The 14,015-nt window shown below is 39.9% G+C and overlaps 1 protein-coding gene across 1 annotated transcript; it reads right to left on the bottom strand.

The window, feature by feature from the left end:
• Positions 1 to 808: 808 nt before the first annotated feature.
• On the bottom strand, positions 809 to 14,015 carry LOC148000475 (uncharacterized). Its single transcript, XM_087589588.1, has 9 exons — positions 13,991 to 14,015; positions 13,574 to 13,610; positions 11,393 to 11,454; positions 9,199 to 9,232; positions 8,664 to 8,706; positions 7,494 to 7,622; positions 1,939 to 2,768; positions 1,514 to 1,836; positions 809 to 965 (listed from the first exon to the last, which is right to left on the bottom strand). The coding sequence occupies exons 1-9, from the start codon at positions 14,013 to 14,015 to the stop codon at positions 943 to 945; spliced, it is 1,506 nt and encodes a 501-aa protein (XP_087445714.1). The 3' UTR covers positions 809 to 942.

Genomic DNA, 14,015 nt, shown 5'->3' with positions numbered 1-14,015 from the left:
TACAGGAAGCCCAGTGGAGCAACTGGAACATCGACCCAACCACAAAACTTTAAATCCAAATTTTTTCCTGTCTACAGGAAATGAAGGAATAGGGCTGGAGGAGAGACTGAGGGAACAGCCAACCAATAACCCACCCAACTTGAAACTGATCCCTTGAACAAGCGACAGTCCCTGACTCTGAATGATACCCTGTTATGCTAGCAGACAGAGTCTAGCACAGGCTGTCTGGAGAGGTTGCACCCAGCAGCTGACTTAGATGTACACACCCACAGCTAAAATTGGATGGATCTTGAAGACTCTTATGGAAGAAAAAGTAGAAGGATTGCAGTCCCTCAGAAGATAAGAACGCAACAGGAGGACTAACAAAATCGATTGACCTGGACTCTTAGGGCTCTTAGAGACTGATCCACCAACCAAAGAATATACAGAGGCTGGTCCTAAGCCTCCACACACATAGGTAGCACATATGGACCTCGATCTTCATGTGAGTCCCAAAAAAACTGCAGCAGGGACTATCCTTAAAGCTGTTGCCCGTATGCGGGATATGTCCTTCTATCTAGACGGCCTTGTCTGGACTCAGTGGGAGAGGAAGGGCATAGTCTCACAGAGACTTCATGTTCCAGGGTGGGAAGATAACCAAGTGGCCCCTACCCTCTCAGAGGAGAAGGAGGCGGGGCGCAAGGGAAGGATTGTGGGAGAGGCTGACAGGGAGGGGGCAGTGAGCAGGATGTAAAGTAAACAAGTAAAAAATAAAATTGAAAATAATTGAACATTTTTTCTAGGAAGCATCACATGGCACAACTGAGTCTCCAGTGAAACAATAAATTTTTACTTCAGTCTACTATCACATTATACCTTTAACTCTACAATTTATATATATGATCAATTCTCCCACACAGACTGCTGTGGCATTCCAATCGATCCTGGAGGAACATCAAGGGTCTAGGGATCAGGAGCCGCAGCCACTAGAAGAAAAACAAGAATTATCAACAGCATCATCAGGCACATCACTGGTGATATTGTCATGCCCAGCATCAACAACATCAGTGTCATTATCATCGGGATCAACGTAGTGAGAAACAGTGAGAAGGTGGATGCTTCTCTTGTTATTTTTAATCTCAGAAGTTGCTTCTTTTGGAATGTTGCGGTCAAAGGCTATGCTAACCTCAGAAGTCAGAGTTCAGAATGACAGCATTAAATAGACAATAACATTTAACAGGAAGTTACCCCTGCTTAGTCATTCAGGAAACACAAGGTCTTCACTGGGAGTGACCATAATCTCCTCATTCTAGACTAGAAAACAACCAATCAGAAAACAGTTTTACATGTCACTTGTATTTGTCCAAACTGGATTTATCACGTTACTGAAAATATATAAATTGAAAAAAAATTTTCAGGTTCTAGGTTATTCATGAATAACCCTATAGAAGCATGAAATTTATTAACAAAACAGACCTAGGTTTCAAGGGAAAAAAATTCATCTATTTTAAGCTACTATTTTTGTCTAACTTACCTGATCCAACTTTTTTGTCAGTGGGAGCTCCTTGGCCATTTTCTTCATGCCATGCATGTTGAATCTGGATTTTCATCCATGTTATGACAGAGAAAAGTGAGGATACAAGCCATATAAAAGGCAAAAAGGGGATGTGTGCTATCGCTGGTGCCCGAAGATATCCACCCACCCTGAGAGGGTTCATGCTGTGGTTTATTGGTTCAGCTGACGCAGAAGCATCAAAATTATCAACAGGTGCCTGAGTAGCAGGCAGACCTTCTTCTATGTCAGGAATAAAAGAAGATTCCTCATCTGAAGAAGCAGTATAAAATATTTCTTCTTCACTAAAGGATATCAAAAGAGTCAGGTTAGTCATTTGAATGGAATCAAGGGAATAACAAGTGCAGGAACCAGGAGTGGGCTCTGGGTCAGCATGGGGTTTGTACCTTGTACTCTCCTTGTAAAGAGGTAAATCAACTACATAATCCAATCCAATGTGACTAGCTGGTCCTGAGTCACCTGACACAGTACTGTCAGAAGCATATGTAAGGGACAGCTCGGGCTCATCTGCAGTCAGACCGTCAGCGGCAGTGGTGGACTTAGTCGGCGCAGGCTCATCTGCAGTCAGACCGTCAGCGGCAGTGGTGGACTTAGTCGGCGCAGGCTCAGCTGCAGTCAGACTGGCAGCAGCAGTGGTGGACTTAGTCGGCGCAGGCTCAACTGCAGTCAGACTGTCAGCGGCAGTGGTGGACTTAGTCGGCATAGGCTCAACTGCAGTCAGACTGTCAGCGGCAATGGTGGACTTAGTCGGCACAGGCTCAGCTGCAATCAGACTGTCAGCGGCAATGGTAGACTTAGTCGGCACAGGCTCAACTGCAGTCAGACTGTCAGCGGCATTGGTGGACTTAGTCGGCACAGGCTCAACTGCAGTCAGACTGTCAGCGGCATTGGTGGACTTAGTCTGCGCAGGCTCAGCTGCAGTCAGACTGGCAGCATCCTTGGTGGACTTAGTCAGTGCAGGCTCAACTGCAGTCAGACTGTCAGTGGCAATGGTGGACTTAGTCTGCGCAGGCTCAACTGCAGTCAGACTGTCAGCGGCAATGGTGGACTTAGTTGGCTCAGGCTCAACTGCAGTCAGACTGGCAGCCTTCTTGGTGGACTTAGTCTGCGCAGGCTCAGCAGCATTCAGGCTGTCAGCAGTAGAAGTGGAAGGTCCAACATCAGCAGCAGCCTCAGAAGGCACGGAATGGAAATTTTCCATTTTAGTTTTTTCATCCTATAAGGAAAATTATCATTATTATTTTTGATTTAAAATTCACTGATTTTATTCATTTCATCACCCTTCTGATAATGTCAGGACCTTGATTTATAGTCCCCAAACTATTTCTGTATTCTGTTGATATTTAGCACTACATTCAATGATATTCAGTAACGTCTGCTTCCTTTCAGGATGAGTAAACGGCCCAGAGTCTTTAAAAATCTTTAATGTGGACATACTTAGGTTTAAACTTACCACTATTCTGCTCTTTGGGATCTAAAGTCATGGTACTTTTTAAGATGGAAATATATAAAAAGAAGTGACAAAATGTGTTTCTTGGCCTCTGATGTTTTGCTCTGCTTCTCCTCTAAATAGCAAATTTGTAATATTCTCTCTCCTTCATATTCTATGGTTCATCCCAAAAGTTCCACCAGAGAACTACTACACCTGATTAAAAAACTTCAGCAAAGTGGCTGGGTATAAAATTAACTCAAATAAATCAGTAGCCTTCCTCTACACAAAAGAGAAACAAGCAGAGAAAGAAATTAGGGAAACGACACCCTTCATAATAGTCCCAAAGAATATAAAGTACCTCAGTGTGACTTTAACCAAGCAAGTAAAAGATCTGTACAATAAGAACTTCAAGTCTCTGAAGAAAGAAATTTAAGAAGACCTCAGTAGATGGACAGATCTCCCACGCTCATGGATTGGCAGGATTAATATAGTAAAAATGGCCATTTTACCAAAAGTGATCTACAGATTCAATGCAATCCCCATCAAAATACCAATCCAATTCTTCACAGAGTTAGAACAATTTGCAAATTCCTCTGGAATAACAAAAAACCCAGGATAGCTAAAACTATCCTCAACAATAAAAGGACTTCAGGGGGAATCACTATCCCTGAACTCAAGCAGTATTGCAGAGTAATAGTGATAAAAACTGCATGGTATTGGTACAGAGACAGATAGACCAATGGACTAGAATTGAAGACCCAGAAATGAACCCACACACCTATGGGCACTTGATTTTTGACAAAGGAGACAAAACCATCCAATAGAAAAAAACATAGCATTTTCAGCAAATGGTGCAGTTCAACAGAAGGTCAACATGTAGAGGAATGCAGATCGACCGATGCTTATCACCCTGTACAAAGCTTAAGTCCAAGTGGATCAAGGACCTCCACATCAAACCAGATACACTCAAACAACAGAAGAAAAAGTGAGGAAGCATCTGGAACACATGGGCACTGGAGAAAATTTCCTGAACAAAACACCAATGGCTTATGCTCTAAGTTCAAGAATGGACAAACAGGATCTCATAAAACTGGAAAGCTTCTGTAAGGCAAAGGACACTGTTGTTAGGACAAAACGGCAACCAACAGATTGGGAAAACATCTTTACCAATCCTACAACAGATAGAGGCCTTATATCCAAAATAGACAAAGAACTCAAGAAGTTAGACCGCAGGGAGACAAATAACCCTAATAAAAATGGGGTTCAGAGCGAAGCAAAGAATTCACAGCTGGGGAATGCTGAATGGCTGGGAAACACCTAAAGAAATGTTCAACATCTTTAGTCATAAGGGAAATGCAAATCAAAACAACCCTGTGATTTCATCTCACACCAGTGAGAATGGCTAAGATCAAAAACTCAGGTGACAGCAAATGCTGGCGAGGATGTGGTGAGATTGCAGACTGGTACAACCATTCTGGAAATCAGTCTGGAGTCTCCTCAGAAAATTGGACATTGAACTACCCGAGGACCCAGCTATACCTCTCTTGGGCATATACCCAAAAGATGCCCCAACTTATAAAAAAGACACGTGCTCCACTATGTTCATAGCAGCCTTATTTATAATAGCCAGAAGCTGGAAAGAACCCAGATGCCCTTCAACAGAGGAATGGATACAGAAAATGTGGTACATCTACACAATGGAATATTACTCAGTTATCAAAAACAATGACTTTATGAAATTCATAGGCAAATGGTTGGAACTGGAAAATATCATCCTGAGTGAGGTAACCCAATCACAGAAAAACACACATGGCATGCACTCATTGATAAGTGGCTATTAGACCAAATGCTTGAATTACCCTAGATGCCTAGAACAAATGAAACTCAAGATGGATGATCAAAATGTGAATGCTTCACTCCTTCTTTAAAAGGGGAACAAGAATATCCTTGGCAGGGAATAGAGAGGCAAAGTTTAAAACAGAGGCAGAAGGAACACCCATTCAGAGCCTGCCCCACATGTGGCCCACACATATACAGCCATCCAGTTAGACAAGATGGATGAAGTAAAGAAGTACAGGCCGACAGCAGCCGAATGTAGATCTCTCCTGAGAGACACAGCCAGAATACAGCAAATACATAGGCGAATGCCAGCATGAAACCACTGAACTGAGAACGGGACCCCCGTTGAAAGAATCAGAGAAAGGACTGGAAGAGCATGAAGGGGCTTGAGATCCCATATGAACAACAATGCCAAGCAACCAGAGCTTCCAGGGACTAAGCCACTACCCAAAGACTATACATGGACTGACCCTGGACTCTGACCTCATAGGTAGCAATGAATATCCTAGTAAGAGCACCAGTGGAAGGGGAAGCCCTTAGTCCTGCTAAGACTGAACTCCCAGTGAACAAGATTGTTAGGGGGAGGGAGGTAATGGGAGGAGGATGGGGAGGGGAACAGGGGGGAGGGGCTAGGGGGACGTTGGCCTGGAAATTGGGAAAGGGAATAACAATCGAAATGTAAATAAGAAATACTCAAGTTAATAAAGAAAAAAATAAAAATAAAAATAAAAAGTACCTGAGTTCCATGTCTTTGCTAAGTTCTTCCTAGAATAAAAATTACTCAGGTTCATCACCTGTAGTAGTTAATTGGAAACCAAATTGATCTAGGCATAAAGGAAGAGCATTTGAGTTTGGTTTCTATAAATTTACAGTTTCTAATGATTCCATTATGTGTAATAATTATATCTGAACTTCCTCTTTCCTAATGATGAAATTAGAGGTCTAGAGGAAGGTAATTAGCTACGTGTTGACAGTATGCAGTGGAGTAAGGAGTAAGTAGTGTGTGTAAGATCAGCAGACACACCCTTCTGCTTGCTTTGTAACTTCTGAAAGGGGATTTAAACAGGAAAGATGGCTGTTACTTTTGAATTTGTTTCTGTACTTTCTGTGACAAAATATCTGATGGGGAAAACCAGTCACTTATTTCAAGGAAGGAACAGGGAGGCCTGACTTTTGGCAGTACATTATTGGTTCTCACAGGCTGGTAGACCGGGAAGCAGATAACACAGTACTGGTACCACAAGTAGTCACAGCCATTAAAATCTACCACTGAAAACCTTCTGCTAGCGAGGCCACACCCCAAAAGTTAAACAATCTCCCAAACAGTGGCCAAGTGTTCAAACACATGAACTCCCATCTCTTTGTCTGATCCTCCCATGCACTGCTTAGCATTTGTGTTAATGTTAAATAACCCCCCCCACACACACACACATGCAGAGTTTATCTACTGTCTGTCTGTTAAGGCTAACCAAAGTGTAAATCATGCTACAAATGTGATAAACCTACTTGGCAGCCTGACTGATAACTTGAATTTGATACCTGAGACTGGAAACAGAGGAAGGGAAAGATTGATTCATACAAGTTATCTTTTGATACCCACAATTCAACTTACATTCTCCTACTCCCCAAATAAATTAAGAACAGGACGTCCTTGAACTGACAGAGACCACCCTGCCTGCTTTATGAGTTCGTGAATTAACTGTGTACACCAACATACCCAGCCACCTGTTGTGGGCACCCTGCCTATAAGTACTTTGGACTTCAATGGGTAAAACCAGAATGCTGAGGTCCTGTCCAGGAAGTTAAGAAATATCAGAAGACTGACTTCTTATTTCCCCTGATGATAATTTTAATCTTTTTGCCTATCAAACATATTAAATCTGTGTGCTGGAAAAGGGGCTGAGGAGTTTAAAACATTCATTGCTCCTCCAGGACACCTGGCTTTGCTTTGTAAAACACATAATATTGGCTGACAAAGTTCTGGAACAACAAGAACAAAGGATGAAATGACCTCTTCTGATTTTTGTGGGCAGCACACGCACATAGTATACAGACAGAATACACGCAAAACATTCACACACATAAAGTCAGTCAATCCAAAGTAAATGAAACAGAACTATGGTGGTCGCTTTCATATTGACTGTACCTATTTCCAGGAGCATGTACTATTTGGTTTCTGTATTTTTATGACTTCTCCTCAGTGAGTTAAAAACATGCTCATTTTCTGTTTTTTCTTCTGTTTCCATAGTCTAATTTACTATTATAACATTTTATGACAGTGATTCTCAACCTGTCTGTCATACCCTATTGGAGGAGGGCATAGAACAGTCTCACACAGGTTGGCAAAGACCTTCTGAAAATACCAATACGACATTACAGTTGATGATATTATCAATCTGACACTGATGCAGTAGCAACAAAACAGTTGTATGGTTGGGAATCACCACAGCATGAGGAACTGTATTAAAGGTCACAGCATTAGGAAGGTTGAGAAGCACTGCCTAATGCAGTGACTGGCAAGGAGTGAGGATATGGAGAGTGTGAAGGGAATGCTCAAGGCTGATCTTTCTCTACTCGTTCACTACTTGCACTAGGAAGACATAGGCACAATAACCCATCACTCCCCTTCACAAAAGGAAATAGGTTACTTCTCACATCAGTGGGGATTACCGTTGCAGATGTATTTTCTTCCCATACTTCAAGAATTGGGGCTACCCGAGAAGACACATAAACTCCAGATTTTCTAAAACTGTTCTGGCTCTTCTTAGGTTTTATGTGGATCTTTCTCCCTGATTCTCCCTGCAATGCAGAGGGGACAGTTAACTTTTTATTTGGTCCCGAAATTAACTCTTTTCTTTTAGGATGCATGCTTTTAAATCAACTTTATTACTTAGGAATTACAGGATATTGACACATGAAAATTAAAATTCATTATTAAATATAAAATATCTTCTAATATGCCTACTTACAACTTAGCAGAGGAGGACGGTAATGGGGGGAGGATGGGGAGGGGAACACACAAAGAGAAGGCGACAGGGAGGGGCTAGGGGGATGGGGAGGGTTTAGGGAGATGTTGGCCAAAAACCCGAAAACAGAATAAGAATCGAAATCTAAATAAGAAATACCCAAGTTAATAAAGATGAAAAAAGTTGCATGCATTTTCCTGAGGGTCAAGTCACTTAGGAGATTCCTGGATTATAGAAATGTCTGGACTTACTAAGAAGTACTTATTATATATAAGTACACTGTAGCTGTCTTCAGACACACCAGGAGAGATCATCAGATCTCATTATAGATGGTTGTGAGCCACCATGTGGTTGCTGGGAATTGGATTCATCAAGACCTCTGGAAGAGCAGTCAGTGCTCTTAACCACTGAGCCATCTCTCCAGCCCAGGAAAACCCATATGGGAGAGGGTGAGGGGGAAGGGATGGGGGCTCATGGACAGGAAACCGGGAAGGGGAAAAACATTGGAAAAGTAAAGAAATATATCTAATAAAGAATTTTTAAAAAAGAAATATTATGGTCTAGTAACAGTCACATTTTAAAATCAGTCAAATGTGTACTCATCTCTGCAAACAATACTTGTCAAACATCAGACATCTTCTATTGTACAAGGACTGTGCTCAATCTTCCACTCACTATGTCTTTTGAGTCCATTCTCTTATTGGCCACCACTACCCACAAGGACTTACTGCTCACTTGCAGTTTGTAGAAATCTCCACATCTACAATGTAGACTCCCTTGAGCAATCTTTCCATATAAAACTGATCCCAGTTACACTATTGCTGAATTATAACAAAATTCATAAGAAAATTAATTTCACAAAGAAGCATTTTACCTTCACAGAGGAGGTAGAGCTGACATTATCCACATTCACACACCTAGGAACAACAAAGGAGGGCTTGTCAGGGAGCCTTTAGAATAACAGCATGCAACATTCTTCCAACCTCAGTTTTGTGGCTCAATCCCTTCTTCGTGAATAAGAAACCCAGGCAAACTAGCCAGTAAACTTCAGGGGATTCTCTGTCACCACCTCCTGCCTCATCATAAGTGCCCCAGGATTCAGATGCACGTGAGATCATCAGACTTCATGTGGATTCTGAGAATCCAAACTTCTATTCTCACAGACTCATGGCAAGCACTTTATCCACTGAATCATCTCCCTACCTAAGGATGTTTGTCCATATCTCATGCTGTGTGGGAGATAGGTCTAGTAGTTTGAACATGGTTTGCTCTACAAATAATTGTTTAGCTTGTGATTATAGAAGAAATAAAGAAGCTGAAATCGTTGTACACAGAGACAAAGACAGTGTCATGTTCTGAACACTATACTTTTTACAGATTAATGTATTGTACAATGCACACATTCTTACCACGGTGATCTTCCTGTAAGTTGCATACCAGCTTCTAAATAGGGAAGCAAAATTTGTCACTAAACAACTATAGGAAACATGACAATAAGTGCAAAGGCTAATATTTGTGACCCTATATCTTTTGGCACCATTTATGAAAAGCCTTTAAAGTGAATAATTATTGGTAAATAATAAATATATGCAAAAACCTTCCTTCCCATTTCCTAGTATATTTTAAAGACAAAGAGAAAATTTCATCAAAAGTTACTACTTATAAAAATTGTTGTGCAAATTACCTATGATCCTGATCACTATCAGACACAGAAATTACCATCTTAGCCTGAACTGTTGTCCCATAGTGAAGGGTTAAAAGGACAGCGTCATGTTGCCACTGCTGCTTTTTGCCTCTGGACTAGGGATGTTTGCAGCGCTCTAAGTGAGCATGCTCATCTGGTACAGCAGTGAAAGGGGCTGCTACAAAGGTCGACTTGAACTTCCTTCACTGTGGAGGAACATTCATTGCTACCACCGGGAAGCACAGTCTCTGGTGACTGTCATTGCAGGACAGTCAAATATAGGAGACCCAAAGACCTTTACAAAACATTTCCAGCTGCAAGTGTGACAAAGCTCTTGAGAGATCAGTGTGTTACTGTAGTCGAGATCTTCTGAAGAAGATGTTAAGGGCCCTCAGATCTAGCATTGACCCCTAGCTCATTTCCAGCAAAAAGAAGTTCAACATCAACTTCCATTGCCGGCCATGGCAAGAGCAACTGGAAAGACTTCCTTAGTAGTTATGCAACATGAATTATTACTCCAGAGAGAGAAGCATGAAAGAAACTTGCAGATAGAGCAGCAATCTCACATAAAACATTTTTAAAATATATTTCCACATATAAACCATAGTGTGTCTCAAGTTTCACTCTCTGGATAAAGCCTGCCCTCGAAACATGCTTCAGAGAATGAACAACCCTAGTTCATTTCCTTTACAGTATGTAAAACTCCACTGCACACCCCTTGGCATTGCCCATGACCAGAGCAAGTTTTTGTCCTATCAACAAATGGGCTGAGAAAATGTCTCTATGGTGGACCGTATGCTCAGCATGTGTGGGGCCTCTTTCAGTCCTCGACAACACAAACAAAACTCCAGTGCTGAAATACATTTTTAAAAAAGACACCCACATTATGATAATTCTGTTTCCCTCAGGGTTATGTGAAGAGGGTCATTTAGGTTCCTCTACACTATTCTCTGGCTGGCTCTCTCCAAAGGCACAGTAGGTATGAGAGATGCTGTGGTGTAGGTTGCTGAAAGGATAAATTCTGTGGTGCTTCTCCCACTGTTGGAATCTAATCTTATTCAGACTCAATCAAGGGATCATTCAGTGCTGTGTACTGGAGAATGATGTGGTTTTTCAACCTTCCATCTACTGTGTCAATGTTGTTTTTACTGGAAATTTTGTCTTGCAGCATATAAATCAAGTAGCACTATATCTTTTGCTAATTAATAGGACTACAGGGAAAAGGTGCTGTCAGAGTAGCCCATATGGAGGCCGCTTTCATTGAATGCTAAGAATATCAGTTTTTATTCCCCAGCACTACCTACAAATCTCACACACTATTCACTTCTCCAAGGGTTCCTGAGTGAGCCAGATATTTATAATATCAAGATATTTACATTAAATGGAAGACATCTAAAAATAACTATAAGATAATCTATGAATTATCAAATAAGTATGATTGAAATATTATGAAGGGAAAAATTCCAGATTATGCTATAAACATTTAGTCTCCAAAACATAATGAAAGTAATTGAATATTGTTTTGGTTTGTTTTTTAACCTTATCATATTTTACAGACACTAACACCTATAATACATAGCATTAATCATATATATATTATATATAAAAAACTGAAATAAAAATGTATTTTATTACAAAGTCAACTTACTGCTATGTGTCTAGAGAAGACACAAATCATGGAATAGTGTATTTTTTGTATCATAAGACACTACACGCATGAGTAGTTCAATTTGAAGAAGCTAACACATCAGACGGTATAATTTGAATTTGACATTTCTTAGAAACAATACCTTAATAAATCTATAGTCTAAAAATGGTTGCCAGCAAGTGAACAAAGAATATAAATATATTCATATTTGATTTCCTTATTCTTTTTATAGTAAGGGTAGAATCAGTAGAGGACTTACACTTAATCTTACCTGAATTATGCTGGATAGATGTTTTCAGAATGGATTTTAGCTGTCTTGGTGATCTTACTCGACTGTGGGGTATTTTAAGAATGTTATGTTAATATTCATATTAAACATTAATCCAATGCATTGAATTACTTCTTGTTTGATTTCCTAACTTATATTACATTACAAGTCTGGGAATACTTTCCTTTCAACTTTTCCCCATGTGGAAAAAAGGGAAGGAATTTAGCAACACAAATGAAACCATTACACAGTTACACACACACACACACACACACACACACACACACACACACACACCTTTCCAGCTTTTGCTCTCATAGCTATACCAAGTGATATTTTTAATCTGTAGATGCAATGGAATTAGTCCCCTGACTACATTAATCATAACAGTCTCTGCCCCTGATGCAACAAAGCACCTTTTCCCATGATACTTTGTGAATATTTCACTATCTATGATGGTATCACCCAAGTGGTTTGCTTGTCGAACATCAAATAGATTTCTGTTGCTGCTAGAACTCTTCAAAACCCACCACTGCTTTTGTAATGTTCAAGCTGCTCCTTCTTAACTCATGCATGAATGAATCCTGAAGTCACAATATGCCTGTTTCTGTGCCATTTATGCGTTTTTATGAACATAAGAAGGTAATAACAGAAAAAAAGAACAATAAGACTAAGCGCATTGAGACTGTGAAACTGTTTGCACTTCCAAGTATAAGTTAAAATGCATATTTTGCAAGGAGTCTTTGAACAGTTTTAGTATGGAAAAGTTTGAATCTTGATTTTTGACATTAGCTTGTATGATTTAGGAAATTTTAAACATGGAGGAAATAAGTCATTTGATAGTATTTATAAAATGTTTTCCTGATGTAGAGCCCAAATAAAGAGAACAACATAATTGTCTTCTCTTGTGGAGGTAATTACTCTTAATGAGCACAGAATTAGCTTGAAATACACCTTTTAATTTTCTAACAAACCAGTGTCTAACCTAGCATCCTGGACAGGAATGGATGGGCCTTCACCTGTATGTTCATGTCCAACTGATGTGGAAGGCAAAAACCCCTTTTATACAGAGATAAATAATTGTCACATGGTCATTTAGTTCTATACATTCAGCTAACCTATTGAGATTCAAAGGATCTGTTACTGTGGAAAGCAGATCATATGAATGGATAATTGACGGGTGGAACTTTCAGGAAGACATGGGACTTGTGGAATAATTAAAAGGTGAATGATTCCCTCGAGTTCCCATGCCAGGTGGAATCACATGCTCTAGATGTTTCTCTGTCCTCCATTTTCACACACTGTCTCCATAAAGGGTTGTTCCCAACCTGAAACCCACATCACGTTCCGTGGGCCATGCTAGTGTGGCCAAATGTCAAGCTAGCCCCAAGCATTCTATAGCCTAGCACGGCTTCCTGTCACAGACTCTTCTCACACTCCCAACAACCCAGTGAAGTCATGACTCAACAAACTGTAACCCAGCAACCAGAGTCATATGTTAATTACTTAATGAACAATACATTCGCACAATTAACTCATAACTAACTTATAAGGACATAAACCGCCCACCAAGATAAGATATAGTTTGTTCATCTAGACACACAAAATCCTGTACATATCCATCCCTTCAGAATAACCATAACACCCAATAAATGTACAGAGAGAATTCTTAACATCCACCTTCAAATTCTCTCAGCCTGTCATTGGATGGACTGCAACTCATGGGTGTCTTCCAACATCTATGATATATGCTACACCTTTGCATTCATAGCTGGTGCCAAAGGAGGAAAGAAATTGTTGCCATCCTCTAGTAATGACTGACTGAGAATCATTCCAAATTATGTAACATGTCAGACAAGATGAATGACTGAAATGATAACTATGAGTGTGGCTCTTAGTGCACAAGTATTTAGTAAGGCTTTGAAAAGCCAAAGAATCTTAAGTAGACACTAACTTGCACAGTTAATCCTAGCAGGCTCTTTTTAAAAACTGTATAGTTTGTTCTTGGAAATGGTGGGTGAGTATAATTTTCATTTTCTTATGAAATACACTGAACAAGTTTTCAACCTAAAATTATATTCAGAATATTGTGGGACCTGTAAGACACAAGTCTCAAAGTATACCCAAAATAATTTACTTATTATCTTTGCATTTCTCTAGTATTAATGTATTGTTAAACCTTACCGGGACAAAGGCCTTTCATCGTTAAAAACAAATACTTCTGAAAATAAAAACAAAGAATGTATTATTACAAGTATAGAAGAATATTACGAATAATCAGACTCATTATTAGTATCAATGTCTATAAGAGCAATCTAGAGAGTATTCTAGAGTAAATATTCATTTGTAGCCAATTACTTCACTTAGAACCAATCCATTCCCTATATATTTCAAATCAAGGATGACAGCAATTTATCAAACATTAATGTCTAGAAATAAATAGCCGTAAACAATTGCGACGATCCTAACTGAACTCTCTCAGAATGACAGAAAGCCCAATCCTTACCAGTATGAATATAATCAACTGTGATTCTTTTTACTCTGGGCTAATGATTCTGGAAAGAATAACAGATTGGGTCTGGTGGTGCATAACATGAATACCAACACTGAGGAAGCAAAAACACAT

The sequence above is a fragment of the Rattus norvegicus genome, chromosome 16 (assembly GCF_021556685.1).
Source record: "Rattus norvegicus strain SHRSP/BbbUtx chromosome 16, alternate assembly SHRSP_T2T, whole genome shotgun sequence".
Taxonomy (NCBI): domain Eukaryota; kingdom Metazoa; phylum Chordata; class Mammalia; order Rodentia; family Muridae; genus Rattus; species Rattus norvegicus.
This window is presented reverse-complemented; position numbering and strand designations above follow the sequence as displayed.